At 49.8% G+C, this 16,924-nt stretch overlaps 1 protein-coding gene across 2 annotated transcripts in view; it reads left to right on the forward strand.

The window, feature by feature from the left end:
• Nucleotides 1–14,246, forward strand: part of TMEM38A (transmembrane protein 38A) — a 28,967-nt gene extending 14,721 nt beyond the window's left edge. For both annotated transcript variants that reach the window (XM_054465898.2, XM_054465899.2), the window contains 5 exons: nucleotides 4,232–4,388; nucleotides 4,645–4,829; nucleotides 6,653–6,740; nucleotides 10,515–10,632; nucleotides 12,384–14,246. In XM_054465898.2, coding sequence (XP_054321873.1) covers nucleotides 4,232–4,388; nucleotides 4,645–4,829; nucleotides 6,653–6,740; nucleotides 10,515–10,632; nucleotides 12,384–12,611 — 776 coding nt within the window. In that variant the 3' untranslated portion in view covers nucleotides 12,612–14,246. The remainder of the gene's footprint in view (nucleotides 1–4,231; nucleotides 4,389–4,644; nucleotides 4,830–6,652; nucleotides 6,741–10,514; nucleotides 10,633–12,383) is intronic.
• The last annotated feature ends 2,678 nt before the right edge of the window (nucleotides 14,247–16,924 follow it).

Raw genomic sequence — 16,924 nt, forward strand, 5'->3', positions numbered from 1 at the left:
ATCGGCCAGGCTGATCTCGAACTCCTGACCTTGTCATCTGCCCGCCTCAGCCTCCCAAAGTGCTGGGATGACAGGCGTGAGCCACCATTTATAAAGGCTCTAACCCCATTTGTGAGGGGTCTACCCTGGTGACATAATCACTTCCCAAAGGCCTGACCTCCTAATGCTATCACAAGCGGGGAGGCGTAGGATTTCAACATACGAATTTTGGAGAGACAGGAACATTCTGTCCACAACAGACACTCTTTCTCTTCCCTGCCAAAAATAGACAAAACTGATTATTTCTTTTGCTTAGTCTTTTGAGTTGACTAATAAGAGATCACATTTTGGCCGGGCACGGTGGCTCATACCTGTAATCCCAGCACTTTGTGAGGCCGAGGCAGGCGGATCACGAGGTCAGGAGATCGAGACCATCTTGGCTAACACAGTGAAACCCCATCTCTACTAAAATTACAAAAAATTGGGCATGGTGGCGGGTGCCTGTAGTCCCAGCTACTAGGGAGGCTGAGGCAGGAGAATGGCGTGAACCCGGGAGGCGGAGCCTGCAGTGTGAGCTGAGATTGCGCCACTGCACTCCAGCCTGGGGAGACAGAACAAGACTCCGTTTCAAACAAACAGAAAAAGAGAGAGATTACATTTTGTAACCTTGTTATCTCATGTCAACACTGACTGGAGTTTTCATTTTATTAGAATAAGTTGTATTAGGGGAATCGTTGGTTTTAGCTCTGGTCGTGTAATGTACAGAGTAGCTAGCTGTACCTTACAACTTGATCATAATGTTGTTCTCTGCAGAACGAAACTAGTTGGGAAAGACAGAATCAATATGATGAAAGAAATGGTCACACTAGGAGACACCCAAGTTCTAACTCCAAGGTGTGGCCTTAGAAGATTATGAAGATACAACATAAAGATAGAACTATTTATAAAGATTATAAAGGCTTTATATGAGTAATACAAGATGCAAGGATTCGGTGAATAGACATTAATACTGTACCCCGAGTGTTGCATTTTCATGAACTTTTTTTTTTTTTTTTTTTTTTTTTTTGAGAGAGTCTTGCTGTTGGCCTGGGCTGGAGGGCAATGGCACGATCTCAGCTCACTGCAACCTCTGCCTCCTGGGTTCCAGCAATTCTCTTGACTCAGCCTCCCGAGTAGCTGAGATTAAAGGCGCCCACCACCACGCCTGGCTAATTTTTGTATTTTTAGTAGAAATGAGGTTTCACCGTGTTGGCCAGGCTGGTCTTGAACTCCTGACGTCAGGTGATCCACCCACCTAGCCCTCCCCAAGTGCTGGGATTACAGGCATGAGCCACCGTGCTCAGCCCTTTTTTTTTTTTTTTTAAAAAAAAAAAAAAAAGCCCAGCCATAGGACCTAAGGACTCAGCAGTGGAGTTTTCAAGCCCCCTTCTTTTTAATATGGAATTTTAAAATACTTTTTGTCTTGGAAGAGTTTATGACTCACAAGAAGTTGCAAAAATGGTACAGAGAATTTGCAAATACACTTTACCCAGCTTCCTCCAGTGACATCTTATGTAATGATAGTGCATTATTAAAACCAGGAAATTGGCATTAGTACACTGTCATTAACTCAACTACAGACTTTATTTATTTATTATTTTTGAGACAGAGTCTCGCTCTGTCACCCAGGCTGGAGTGCAGTGGTGCGATCATGGCCTACTGCAGCCAAGAGTTTGAACTCTTGGATTCAAGTGATCCTCCCACCTCAACCTCTTGAGTAGCTGGAACTACAGGTGCACGCCACCATGCCCAGCTAATTAAAAAAATTTTTTGTGGAGATGGGGTCTCACTGTGTTGCCCACGCTGGCCTCCCTTCCCCTCCTCTCCCCTCCCCTCTCAACAGGGTCTTGCTCTGGAGCGCAGTGGCATGCTCATGACTCACTGCAGCCTCCACCTCACCAGCTCAGGTGATCTTCCTGCCTCAGCTTCCCGAGTAGCTGGGACTACAGGAGCATGCCACCACGCCCAGCTAATTTTTAAAATTTTTTTGCAGAGATGGGGTCTCACTATGTTGCCCATGTTGGTCTTGAACACCCAGGCTCAAGTGATCCACCTGGCTCAGCCTCCCAGAGTGTTGGGATTACAAGTGTGAGCCACCGTGCCCAGCCCGGAAATAAAATCTTAATACATGCTACAATGGGGATGAAGCTTGAGGACATTATGCTCAATAAGCCACACAAAACAACAAAGTTTGTATGATTTAGCTTACATGAGATGCCTAAAGTCATCAATTTCATAGAGACAGAAAGTAGAATGGTGCCAGGGGCTAAGCGACAGGGGATGAGGAGTGAGTGTTTAATAGGTTTCAGTTTGGGAAGATGAAAGAGTTTTGGAGATGGTTGGTGGTGATGATGGCAAAACAATGTGAATATAATGCCACAGAACCACACACTTGGCCAGGCGCAGTGGCTCATGCCTGTAATCCCAGCACTTTGGGAGGCCAAGGTGGGCAGATCACAAGGTCAAGAGATCGAGACTATCCTGGCCAACGTGGTGAAATGCCATCTCCACTAAAAATACAAAAATTAGCTGGGTGTGGTGGCGCATGCCTGTAATCCCAGCTACTCGGAAGGCTGAGGCAGGATAATCACTTGAACCCGGGAGGAGGAGGTTGCAGTGAGCTGAGATCGCGCCACCGCGCTCCAGCCTGGTGACAGAGTGAGACTCTGTCTCAAAAAAAAAAAAAAAAAAAGACCTATACACTTAAAAATGTTTAAAATGGGCTGGGCATGGTGTCTCACATCTATAATCCCAACTCTTTGGGAAGCTGAGCCAAGTGGATGGCTTGAGCCCAGGAGTTTGAGACCAGCCTGGGCAACATGGCGAAACCCCGTGCCTACTTTAAATATACAAAAAATTAGCCTGGCATAGTGGCGTGCGTGCCTGTAGTCCCAAATACTTTTGAGGCTGAGGTGGGAGGAGTGTTTGAGCCCAGGAAGTCAAGGCTGCAGTGAGTCGTGATTGCACCACTGCACTCCAGGCTGGGTGATAGGAGTGAAACCCTGTGTCAAAAAAAAAAAAAAAAAAAAAAAGTAAAATGGTAAATTTAATGTATATTTTACCAAAAAAAAAAAAAAAAAAAAAAACTTCTTTTTAAGACAGCAGGTGTAAGAATACCAGCATAAGGCTGGGCACGGTGACTCATGCCTGTAATCCCAGCACTTCGGGAGGCTGAGGTGGGAGGTTCACTTGAGTCCAAGAGTTGAAGACCAGCTTGGCCAACATGGTGAAACCCCTTCTCTACTGAAAATACAAAAATTAGCCAGGCATGGTGGTGGCTGCCTGTGATCCCAGCTACTCAGGAGTCTGAGGCAGGAGAATCGCTTGAACCAGGGAGGCAGAGTTTGCAATGAGCTGAGATTGCACCACTGCACTCCAGCCTGGGTGACAGAGTGAGACTCTGTTTGAAACAAACAAAAAAAGTTAAAAAAAAAAAAAATACCAGCATAAGCTCATAGGGATCTTGGGATCAGCTGAGGTCAGAATAGCAATTTCTTTTGTTTCATGTGTGTGTGTGTATGTGTGTGTGTGTGTGTTTTAGATGGAGTCTTGCTCTGTTGCCCAGGCTGGAGTGCAGTACAGTGGTGCAATCTCGGCTCACTGAAGCCTCCACCTCCTGGGTTCAAGCGATTCTCTTGTCTCAGCCTCCTGAGTAGCTGGGATTACAGGCATGCACTACCGTTCCTGGCTAATTTTTGTATTTTTAGGGACGGGGTTTCACCATGTTAGCCAGGCTGGTCTTGAACTCCTGACCTCAAGTGATTCGCCTACCTTGGACTCCCAAAATGGTGGGATTACAGGCGTGAGCCACCACGCCTGGCCCAGAGTAGCAATTTCAAAGTACTCCCAGGTGCAAGCTGGCCCGTCTCTCCAAGCCTCAGTCTCCTCATGACAATGAGACTCCTGTGATAATAAAAGCCATCACTTGGCTGGGGCACTGATGAGGATTTATTAAGTCCTAAATGTGAGCTAGTGTCATCATCATTGCCACCTCTCTGGGCATGGAGGAAAGGACTCCCACTCGGCTCTCTATTTTCTCTGTGCAACCTCAGGCATGCGTACAGCCTCTCTGAACCTTGGTTCCTCCTCTGAAACATGAACTGCACAGTGTTGGGTGGGCACTCTGGATTAGGATAGGCTGACCAGAGCATATGGGAGTGAAGCCTGCCCTTAGCATGCTGGTGATGATGGGGGACACTCCTGTGCCTCTCAGGAGCAGTCGAGCTGTCCCGGCGCCACCCCATCGCGTCCTGGCTGTGCGCCATGCTGCATTGCTTTGGGAGCTACATCCTGGCTGATCTGCTCCTTGGGGAGCCACTGATTGATTACTTCAGCAACAACTCCAGCATCCTGCTGGCCTCAGCTGTCTGGTAAGCCATGCTGGGCATGGGAGAGCAGAGCCGGGCAGGGGAAGGAACAACCTGGGCACCAGGGAGGAGAGAGGTTGGAGGAATTAGAATGCGCCAGCAACAGCCCTCATGATGGCCCTGAATACGCTGCCCTCCATGCCCATCTCTGGTCTAGGCACAGCACGTTGGGGAGGGGGGTCTAACACAACCACAGCTCCCTACCCCCATCCTTCACAGTCTGCCCGTCCCCTGGCACTCACTGTTCTCTCCCCAAAAGGTACTTGATTTTCTTCTGCCCCCTGGACCTCTTCTATAAGTGTGTCTGCTTCCTGCCTGTGAAACTCATCTTCGTGGCCATGAAGGAGGTGGTGCGAGTCCGCAAGATCGCAGTGGGCATCCATCACGCCCATCACCACTACCACCACGGGTGGTTCGTCATGATTGCAACTGGGTGGGTCAAAGGTAAATAGGATGATGACAGTGAAAAATCATCCCAGTGGAGAACTTTTGGTCCAGTGGTACTACCAGGCACCCCAGCTGGGAAAGCCATTGCTCCAGGCAAAGGGGCATAAAGACTGCAGTAGGTGTTCAAACCTCCCTACAGGTATCAGCCGATACCTTTAGGGTAAGTGGGAAGATTCTTCTAGAAATGTTACTGTCAGGGGTACCTAAGACAGTGATTATGACAACAAAAGCCAGCATTGCCAGAGCAGGGTTTCTCACTTGCAGCACTACTGACATGTGGGGCTGGATCATTCTTTGTGCACTGTAGGATGTTGAACAGCACCCCTGGCCTCCACCCACCAGATGCCAGTAGCACACTTGTCCCCAGCTGTGACAAAAGAAATTGTCTCCAGACATTGCTAAACGCCTCCTAGAGGGCAAAATTGCTGCAGGTGAGAACCCCTTCTTCTCTAGAGCTCTAGCTATAGGAGTTCTTAAATTTTGTGGACCATGGCCCTTTTGCCAGTGAAGCCTACAGACCCTTTTGTGTGCAGAAAATACAGCTAGACATGGTGGCTCATGCCTGTAGTTCTAGCTACTCAGGAGGCTGAGGTGGGAGGATCACTTCAGCCTAGGAGTTCAACATTACAGTGAGCTATGATTGTGCCACTGCACTCCAGCTGGGCAACAGAGCAAGAGTCTGTCTCTAAAAAATTAAAATTAAAAAATAAAGTAATAATGAAAATGTTATTAGAAATAAAGAACGTTTTATAATGATAAAAGGGTCAATCCACCAGGAAGATATAACAACTATAAACATATATGCACCTAGAAACAGAGCACCAAAATGCATAAAGCAAAAATGGATGGAAGTTAGGGGAGAAAGAGATAATTCAACATTAAAAGTTGGAGAAGTGGGCCAAGGAGTAACAGGAAAGCAGGGAAAGAAGGCCTGAGCAAGTGCCAAAAACCACTGGGCACTTTATCCTCACTTCCTGCCCACCAGATATGGGTACCCACAAAGTGCCAAGACCTAGAATCACCCTCCATTGAGCCATGGTGTCCTCAGTTATTCCTTGCTATGGGGAGCCAACCTGTGCATTATACAATGGTGAGCCACCTCCCTGGCCTTGACTCACTAAATACCAGTAGCGCTCCCTCCCCAACTGTGACAACTCAAAGTGTTTCGCAACATTGCCAGATGCTTCCTTTGGGGCAAAATGGCCCCAGATGCGATTCCCTGGTCCAGTAGTATATCTCAGGCACCCAGTTGGTGCAGCAGTTCCTGGAGTGGATGTCCCAGTCTATTTAACCAATACATTTAGGGTAAATGGGAAGATTCTTCCAGAAATTTAATCATTCTATCTCCATTTGAGTCTTCCTGTTGTCTCTCCAGGAAGCTTTTAGTACTGAGCAGATTCCCCAAGGGTATAGCATCTCCCCCAGAGGATGGGTGGCTTGAGAAAGATTGAGAACTTGGAGCCTTGAGGAGGAGAGAGACTGCGGGTGGGGGCTGCCTTGGAAGCCTCATGCACAGCTTGGGGTGCTGGATTAGGGGCATCAGGACAGACAACGCCAGGTTGAAGACCTGCCTTGCAGGTGGGGACATGACTGATTCCTTTAGGTGGCTTTTGCTCTGAATTTGCCATATGATCCTCAGCAAGGCTCTGTCCTCTCTGAGCCTCAGTTTTCCCACCTGCAGCTGATGATCATATACCCCCAGGCTCAGTGTCCTTCTAGAGAAGACTCTGGGAGTGGAGAGACTGCTTCCTTGGGAATTCAAACAAGAGGAAAGGAGACCTGGGGGTGGTGGGCTTGTTCAGAAGCACCCTGTCCTGTAGGTTCTGGTGTGGCCCTCATGTCCAACTTTGAGCAGCTGCTCCGAGGGGTCTGGAAGCCAGAGACCAACGAGATCCTGCACATGTCTTTGTGAGTATCCCACTCCACCTCTCCCTCCATGCCTCCTGTATGTCCGGGTGCCTGACCCTGAGTTGGATGCTGCTGATAACTTAGAGAGGCCTCAACCCTTGACTGCCTTTCAGGAACTTTCAGAGGCTATGACTGGGGAAGCTCAAAGCAGAGCCATAGCTCTGCTCAATGTGGAGGTTGAGGAGGGCAGAGCTGCAGGAAGGAGGCAATACCTGATTGGGGTTTTGAAGGGTGAGCAGGAGTTCACTGGCCAAGAAGGAGCCTCCCAACAGAGGCCAGCATCTCTGCCAACTGTCAAATCACAGAAGAGCAGCAATGCTGCTGGGTGTGCGGGGTCAGGGTACAGGGTATGCATGGGATATGGAGTGTGCATTGGGAGCGTATCTGGAGCTAAGTGGACAAGGCCAGGTGGCAGCATCCGAGACCCAATGCAGGATCCCACATTGCATTTAGCTGAATGCTTTTTTTTTTTTTTTTTGGAGACAGAATCTTGCTCTGTCGCCCAGGCTTGAGTATACTGGCATGATCTCGGCTCACTGCAACCTCCACCTCCCAGGTTCAAGAGATTCTCGTGCCTCAGCCTTCCGAGTACCTGGGATTACAGGCATGCGCCACCATGCCCGGCTAATTTTTATATTTTGAGTAGAAATGGGGTTTCACCATGTTGGTCAGGCTGGTCTGGAACTCCTGACCTCAAGTGATCTGCCCACCTTGGCCTCCCAAAGTGCTGGGTTTACAGGCATGAGCCCCCCTGCCCTGGACAGTTTAGTGCATTTTTAAAAGACCTTGTTGGGGACTGGGCATGGTGGCTCACACCTGTAATCTCTGCACTTCGGGAGGCCAAGGCTGGAGGATTGCTTGAGTCCAGGAGTTCAAGACAAGCCTGGGCAACATAGTGAGACCTCTTCTATAAAAAAAGAAAAAAAAGTTAAATTAGCTAGGCCTGGTGGGATGCACTTGTGGTCCCAGCTACTCAGGAGGCTGAGGCAAGAGGATTACTTGAGCCCAGGAATTCGAGGCTTCATTAAGCTAGGATCATGCCACTGTACTCCAGCTTGGGTGGCAGAGCAAGACCTTGTCTCAAAAAAAAAAAAAAAAAGAAAAAAAAAGATCACGCATATAAATCACCTGGCCCTGGAACCTGGTGAGTGCTTTGGAAATATTAGGTAGAATTATCATCATTAGGCTGGGCATGGTGGCTCACGCCTGTAGTCCCAGCACTTTGGGAGGCTGAGGTGGGCAGATCAGCTGAGGTCAGCAGTTTGAGACCAGCCTGACCAACATAGAGAAACCCCATTTCTACTAAAAATACAAAATTAGCCGGGTGTGGTGGTGCATGCCTGTAATCCCAGCTACTTGGGAGGCTGAGGCAGGAGAATCGCTTGAATCTGGGAGGCGGAGGTTGCAGTGAGCCGAGATCGCGCTATTACACTCCAGCCTGGGCAGCAAGAGCAAAATTCCATCTAAAAAAAAAAAAAAAAATTAGCTAGGGGTGGTGGCATGCCTATAGTCCCAGCTACATGGGAGGCTGAGGCAGGAGAACCGCTTGAACCTGGGAGGTAGAGGTTGCTGTGATCCGAGATAGTGCCGCTGCACTTCAGCCTGGGCAATAGAGCAAGACTCTGTCTCAAGGAAAGAAAGAAACGGGGGTTGGGGGAGAGGAAGGATTATTAAATACATGCAGTGAAGCTGGGCATGGTGGCTCACCCCTGTAATCCCAGCTATTCAGGAAGCTGAGGTAGGAGGATTGCTTGAAACCAGGAATTCAAGACCAGCCTGGGCAACATTACAACATCCCATCTCTAAAAAAAAAAAAAAAAAAAAAAAAAAAAAAATTAGCCAGGTGTGGTGGTGCGTGCCTGTAGTCCCAGCTACTCAGGACGCTGAGGCAGGAAGATTGCTTGATCTCAGAAGGTTGAAGCTGGAGTGAGCTGTGATCACACAAGTGTACTCCAGCGTGGGCAACAGAGCGAGACCTTGTCTCAAAAAAAAAAAAAAGCAATGAGAGACAGACATCAGGAATAGAAGTCACAGGTCTGTCTTTTGCAACAAATAAAAATATCTTAAACCTATTTTGCAAGGAAAAAAATAAAAGTTAAGGAAAACTCTGCATGTTGTAATCACATTTTCTGGGGGAATGAGCTGATGGGGGATCCCCAAGATCATCCTGATGTTCCATGATTTGCTAGAAGGACTCAGAGAACTTAGCAAAGCCATTATATTCAGGGTTATGATTTATTACAGTGACAAGATATAGAATAAAATCAGCAGAGGCAGCTCACGCCTGTAATCCCAGCACTGTGGGAGGCTGAGATAGGATTGCTCAAAGCCAGGAGTTCAAGACCAGCCTATGCAATAGAACAAGACTCCATCTCTACAAAAAAACAAACAAACAAACAAAAAAAAACTTAAAAATTAAGCAGGCACAGTGGCACATCACTCTAGCCCTAGCTACTTGTGGGGCTGAGGTGGGAGAATCACTTGAGCCTCGGAGTTTGAAGTTACTGCACTCCAGCCTGCATGACAGAGAGAGACCCTGTCTCTAAAAATAAATAAATAAATAAATAAAATGAAATCAGCAGGGGTTGGCTGGGTGCAGTGGCTCACGCCTGTAATCCCAGCACTTTGGGAGGCTGAGGTGGGTGGATCACTTGAGGTCAGGAGTTCAAAACCAGCCTGGCCAACATGGCAAAACCCCATCTCTAGTAAAAATACAAAAATCAGCTGGCGTGGTGGCGGGCACCTGTAATCCCAGCTACTCGGGAGGCTGAGGCAGGAGAATCACTTGAACTCAGGAGGTGGAGGTTGCAGGGAGCTGAGATCGTGCCACTGCATTCCAGCCTGGGTGACAGAGTGAGGCTCTGACTCATACACAAGCAAGAAGTCAGCAGGGGCAAAACGTGCATGAGGCAGAGTACAGGAGTGAAAAGGTGCAAACGTCCAGTTTTCCTCTCCCAGTGGAATCATGTGGACAGGGCTTCATTCTCCCAGCAACAATGTGTGACAACATGCATGGCATACTGCCAACCAGGGAAGCTCTTCTGAGCCTGGGTATCCAGGGTTTTTATTGTGGCTCAGAACTAGCTAACCACCTGTGTGGCTGACCTCAGTCTTCAGCCCCTCTAGAGATCCACCTGATGCTGCATGGCCCAAGACCCCCACCATAAATTATGTTGTTACTACCTGGTGTGGCCCAAGGCCCTCCTCAGGCAAACAAAGACAGTCTTATCAAGGCAGGACACTCCGAGGGCTTAGAGGGCATATTCCATCCAGGAGCTGGACAAAGGCCAGACCTTTCCTTGGACCAGGTTAACCCGTCATGCATAGGATGACACCATCTCAACCTCCCACCTTACAATCAGGAGAAGCTGTGGCTGGGCGCAATGGCTCATACCTATAATCCCAGCGCTTTGGGAGGCTGAGCAGATCACTTGAGGCCAGGAGTTTGAGACCAACCTGGCCAACATGGTGAAACCCTGTCTCTACTAAAAATACAAAAATTAGCCAGGCATGGTGGCATATGTCTGTAATCCCAGCTACTTGGGAGGCTGAGGTGGGAGAAACACTTGAAACCAGGAGGTGGAGGTTGCAGTGAGCCGAGGTTGCGCCACTGCACTCCAGCCTGGGCAACAGAGCGAGACTCCATCTCAAAAGGAAAAGAAAAGAGAGAAGCTGGGATGGGAGCTGGTGCCAGGGCAGGGGGGTGTCTGGGCCAGAGTTTCGAAGACTTGAGCCGTGCAGGCACCTCCCGGTAATGACAGCTGCTCCCTCCAGCCCCACCAAGGCCAGCCTGTATGGAGCCATCCTCTTCACCCTCCAGCAGACCCGCTGGCTCCCAGTGTCCAAAGCCAGCCTCATCTTCATCTTCACCATGTTCATGGTGTCTTGTAAGGTAAGCCTTTCTCTTCCTGCAGCGTTCTTGCCTTGACCAGTGCCACCCTGCCACCTCCAGGCTGGGAATGGGGAAATTGGACACTCCCAGCCTTATGTGGCTGGGACAGGCAGCCCAGAGAGGGGAGATGCTTGCCAGTAGGTCACTGGGAAGAGAGTTTAAAAGGCAGTGTCCAGCAGCCAGGACACAGGTGAGGGGAACAGGCCTTCTGTGCAAAGGGCCCAGCTTAAGCCAAGGTCAAGATGGGCCCAGTCCCTTGGGTAAAGAGACCAGAGGGACAAGAAGCTGAAATGGCAGCATCAGGGAGCTGGGAACTCAGTTGGACCAGGAATAGTTCTAGTCTGACAGTCATGCCTTGAGTTGACATCACCCCACCCAGGAGGGCTCCTCAGGGGCTGGGCTCTCTCCCTCTGCATGAAGATCTCAGCTCAGGGCTGTGTGTTCCCTGGGCAAGGACCCCAGGGCTGTCAAAAGGCAGTGAGCATGAGTCTCCCTGCATTAGGGGAGAAGAGAGAGGCAAGCAGATGGCTGGGATCCTGTTCTGCCATGTTTGTAGCTCTACCCCAGGCCAAATGTCTTAGTCCATTCAGGCTGCTGTATAACAGAATGCAGTGCCATAGACTGGGTGGCTTAGAAACAACAGAAATTTATTCCTTGGCTGGGCATGGGGGCTCATGCCTGCAATCTCAGCACTTCGGCAGGCCGAGGCAGACAGATCACTTGAGGCCAGGAGTTCAAGACCAGCCTGGGCAACATGGCGAAACCCCGTCTCTCCTAAAAATACAAAAATTAGCCAGGCATGGTGTCGCATGCCTGTAATCCCAGCTACTCGGGAGGCTGAGGCAGGAGAATCGCTTGAACCTGGGAAGTGGAGGTTGCAGTGAGCCGAGATCGCACCATTGCGCCCCAGCCTGGGCGACAGAGCAAGACTCTGTCTCAAAAACAAACAAACAGGCAAACAAAATACAAATACAAAAATTAACCAGGCATGGTGGCGCATGCCTGTAATCCCAGCTACTTGGATGGCTGAGGCATGAGAATTGCTTGAACCCAGGAGGTGGAGGCTGCAGTGACCTGAGATCATGCCATTGCACTCCAGTTTGGGCAACAGAGTGAGACCCTGTCTCCAAAAAAAGGAAAAGGAAGAAGTGTATTTCTTATAATTCTGGAGGCTGGGAAGTCCAAGATCAGGGTACTAGCCTGGTCGGGTTCTGGTGAGGGCCCTCTTTACTGGTTGCGGACAGGCAACATCTCACTGTGTCCTCGCATGGTGGAAGGGACTGGTTAGCTCTCCTGGGCCTCTTTATAAGGGCACTAATGTCTTTCCTGAAGGCTCCACCCTCATGATCTAATCACCCCTCCAAAGGCCTCACCTCCTAATACCATCACCTAATACCGTAGGTTTCAACATATGAATTTGGGAGGACACAGACCTTCAGACCTGCACTTAGCACAGCTTTTCTCTGAGCCCAGGTGTCGTGGGGAATTCTGGGGGATGGGTGACCAGCAGTCCCAGTGTGCTTGGAACTTTCCGGGGGTCAACACTCGAAATCTGGCATCCTGGGAAACCTGGGATGGTCGCCCATCGTCCTGGGGGTGCATGCAGCCAGAGGGCTGGGTCTGGGCTACCTCCAACCTTGACTTTGATGACATTCTCTCCCCTCTTCTCCCCACCCTGCCCTGCCCTCCTTTGCTTTCTACCTTGGTGTCCCTCTGTGTCTGTTGCCGTCCCCCTGGCCACCCCACCTCAGGTGTTTCTGACAGCCACCCACTCACACAGCTCCCCCTTTGATGCCCTGGAGGGCTACATCTGCCCCGTGCTGTTTGGTTCGGCCTGCGGGGGTGACCATCACCACGACAACCATGGTGGGTCCCACGGCGGTGGTGGGCCAGGAGCTCAGCATTCGGCCATGCCCGCCAAGTCCAAGGAGGAGTTGAGCGAGGGCTCCAGGAAGAAGAAGACCAAGAAGGCGGATTAGGGGGTGGCCCAAGGGGCACCGGGGAGAGGACCCAGACCCAGGACCCTCTGAGCTGGGAGGCTTCCTGCGCTCAGATCTATTCTTTCCTGGCCTTGACTTCCCCATCTGCAAATCAGGGTCATTGGCTCACCCTCCAGGGCTGACGTGGGGGTTGAGATATGGGGATGAGGATGAAAAACTCTTATAGAAATCGGGGTTCCCTCTTTCTCTCTGCCAGGACCCCATAGAGTCACAGCTCTTGGAGGGGTTCACAGAATCCTGGCAGCAGCTCCAGTCAAGAATGTCACTGGTTGGCACTGATATTCTTAGTTCTGTTTTTCCTTCTTTAAAATTGCATCTTGACCGGATGCAGTGGCTCATGCCTGTAATCCTAGCACTTTGGGAGGCCAAGGTGGGCGGATCACCTGAGGTCAGGAGTTCAAGACCAGCCTGGCCAACATGGTGAAACCCCATCTCTACTAAAAATACAAAAATTAGCCAGATGTGGTGGTGCATGCCTTTAATCCCAGCTACTCGGGAGGCTGAGGCAGGAGAATCGCATGAATCCGGGAGGTGGAGGTTGCAGTGAGCCATCTTCCCACTGCACTCCAGCCTGGCCAATAGAGCGAGACCCTGTCTCAAAAAAAAAAAAAAAATTGCATATTGACTCCTGAAGAACTTCAAGCCATGTTGAGATCCATTCATCTGATGGACATTTTCTAAGTACCTGTGAGCCAGGTGCTGCCATTTCAAAGTCTCTTCTTACCACGATCCTCAGTGGCTAGACATTTTCCTGTGCCCAGAAAGTCCCGACTCTTGCTGGGTGTCCCTGGACAAGTCCCCTCCTCTGAGCTTGGCGCTCCCCATCTGTATAGTGGAGACCCTTGGCCCCCCTCTGTACGGAAGGGCTGATGTGAAGCTGCAGTTAAAAAAGGCTCACATGCTCCTAAGCCTCATGAAGCCAGGAGGGGAGACCAGGACAGTTGGAAATTGTGATTGCAAATGGCTTTGCATTTTAGATCATTCATGTGTGTGGATCAGAGAAATGCACAAGTTCCCTGGCACAAAGGAAGCCCTCAGTAGACACGTCTAGGGCAGGCTTGAGAGATCAGATTGTGTGAAAGGCTTGTGATCTGTTCGTCTCAGGCTCCCCCTAAACCAAAGAAATGGAGCCAGCTGGGTGGGGTTACGTGATCCAGCTCTATCAAAGGGCTCTGAGTGTGCACAGTTGGGACCTGGATGTATCAGGTCTCCCTCAGGCTGGAGTCCATTGTCACTCATTCAGCCATTGAACAAACATACGGATGCTTACCTGCTCTGTGCTCAGCCTTGTGCTGCTGCTGGGCGGGCCAGGAACCTGCTTCAGTGTGAGCGAGGTGGATGATATTACAGCTGAAGGGTCCCTCCTGGTCACCCTCATCTCAGCCTAGGTCACCAGGATGTCTGAGAAGGGTGGGTACATGGGACGGGCATGGCCAGTCTCAGGTGAGGTTTGGGCCCACACCTCGCTGGAGTCCCAGATATTGCCAGGCTGTTGGAAAAGTGCCTTGTTCCTGTGATGCCTGGGAGTTAGGTGGGTCCTGGGGAGGCTTCATCCTCTTGCTTGTCCACCGCAGCTTGGCGTGGAGGGGCAGCCAATAAATCATTGTGAATGAACCCTCATGGCTTGTCTGATTTATGCCTGGGATTTTGTTTTTTGTTTTTGTTTTTGTTTGAGACAGAGTCTCACTCTGTTGCCCGGGTTGGAGTGCAGTGGTGCGATCTCGGCTCACTGCAACCTTGGCCTCCCGGGTTCAAGCAATTCTCCTGCCTCAGCCTCCCTAGTAGCTGGGATAACAGGTGCCTGCCACCACGCCTGGCTAGTTCTTGTATTTTTAGTAAAGGCGGGGTTTCACCATGTTGCCATGCTGGTCTTGAACTCCTGACCTCAAATGATCCACCCACCTTGGCCTCCCAAAATGCTGGGATTACAGGCGTGAGCCACCGAGCCCAGCCACATGCCTGGGATTTTGGCCTCAAGATGTGGGGATGGCTGGGCACGGTGGCTCACCCCTATAATTTCAGCACTTTGGAGGGCCGAAGCGGGTAGATCACCGAGGTCAGGAGTTCAAGACCAGCCTGGCCAACATGGTGAAACCCTGCCTCTACTAAAACTACAAAAATTAGCCAGGAGTGGTGGCGGGTGCCTGTAATCCTAGCTACCCAGGAGGCTGAGGCAGGAGAATCGCTTGAACCTGGGAGGTAGAGGTTGCAGTGAGCTGAGATGGCGCCATTGCACTCCAGCCTGGACAACAAGAGCAAAACTCATTCTTTAAAAAAAAAAAAAAAAAAAAAAAAAAGGCCAGGCATGGTGGCTCACGCCTGTAATCCCAGCACTTTGGGAGGCCGAGGCAGGCAGATCACGAGGTCAGTAGATCGAGACCATCCTGGCTAACACGGTGAAATCCCATCTCTACTAAAAATACAAAAAAATCAGCCGGATGTGGTGGCGGGTGCCTGTAGTCCCAGCTACTTGGGAGGCTGAGGCAGGAGAATGGTGTGAACCCAGGAGGCAGAGCTTGCAGTGAGCCGAGATCACGCCACTGCACTCCAGCCTGGGCGACAGAGTGAGACTCCATCTCAAAAAAAAAAATGTATACTGTACACATCCATTATATGAAATCCTGGAAAAAGCAAACTAATGTATAATAACAGGAAGCTGATCAGTGGGTACTTGGGGAAAGGCGGGTAGGGTGGGGTGAGCAGGAGGGATTTTGAAGGGGCAAGGGGACATGGGTGATGAGTCTGTTAACTGCTTTGATTGTGCTAGTTTCTTGGATCTATACACATGTCAGAACCTATTACATTGTACATTGCAAAATATACACAGTACATCATTTGTCAGTGATGTCTCAGTAAAGCTGTAAAAAAGAACCCTTCAATTATAAGGGGAAAAAGCCCGAGCTTGGTAGCTCGCGCCTGTAATCCCGGCACTTTGGGAGGCTGAGGCAGGAGGATCACTGGAGCCCAGGAGTTGGTGATCAGCCTGCACAACATAGTGAGACTCTGTCTCTACAAAAAAAATTTAAAAATTAGCCGGGTGTGGTGACTCGTGCCTGTAGACCCAGGCACTCGGGAGGTTGAGTGGGGAAAATCACTTCAGCCCAGGAGGTTGAGGCTGCAGTGAGCTGAGATTGGGCCACTGCACTTCAGCCTAGGTGGAACAGTGAGACCCTGTCTCAAATAAATAAATAAAATAAGAATAAAGGAGAAAAAAACTCCACACCAAATTGGGCAAAAGAAGCTGGGCATGGTGACTCACGCCTGTAGTCCTAGCTACTCTGGAGACCAAGGCAGGAGGATCACTTGAGCCCGTCAGTTTGTGTCCAACCTGGCAACATAGCAAGACCCTGTCTCAAAAAAAAAATGGGCAAAAGATTTGAATAGACACCACCAAAGAAATTATATGGTTGGCAGATATCATGTAAATTGCACATTAAAACCACAAGCATATGCCACTGCATACCTGTTATGAATTGAATTGGGTTCCTCTCAAATTCTTTCGTTGAAGTCTTAACCCCTAAGGTATTAGGAGGTGGGACCCTTGGGAGGTAATTAGGTCATGAGGGTGGGGCTCTCATAATGGGATTAGTGCCCTTACAGGAGAGGCCCCAAAGAAACACTTTGCTCCTCCTACCATGTGAGGACACAGAGAGAAGACACGTATGAACCAGGAAGCCGGCCCTTACCACACAGTGAATCTGCCAGTATCTTGATCTTGAACTTCCCAGCCTCCAGAACTGTGAGAAATAAATTTCCGTTGTTTATAAGCCACCGTTTTCTAGTATTTTCTTGTAGCACCCTAAATGGACTAAGACAGGAGATAAGGCCTTTTTTTTTTTTCTTTTGGAGATGGAGTTTCACTCTTGTTGCCCAGGCTGGAGTGCAGTGGCACGATCTCAACTCACTGCAACCCCTGCCTCCCAGGTTCGATCAATTCTCCTGCCTCAGCCTCCTGAGTAGCTGGGATTACAGGCATGTGCCACCACGCCCAGCTGATTTTTTGTATTTTTAGTAGAGACACAGGGTTTCACCATGTTGGCCAGGCTGGTCTGGAACTCCTGACCTCAGGTGATCAACCTGCCTAGGCCTCCCAAAGTGCTGGGATTACAGGGGTAAGCCACCGCACCCAGCCTAATTTTTTTGTAGAGATGGGATCTCCCTAGGTTGCCCAGGCTGGTCTCCAACTTCTGGCTCAAGTGATCTTCTTGCCTTGGTCTCCCAAAGTGCTGGGATTACAAGCATGAGCCACTGCTCCCCGCCACCTTTTAGAATGGATAAAATAAAAATAACTG

Source organism: Pongo pygmaeus, chromosome 20, assembly GCF_028885625.2.
Source record: "Pongo pygmaeus isolate AG05252 chromosome 20, NHGRI_mPonPyg2-v2.0_pri, whole genome shotgun sequence".
Taxonomy (NCBI): Eukaryota; Metazoa; Chordata; class Mammalia; order Primates; family Hominidae; genus Pongo; species Pongo pygmaeus.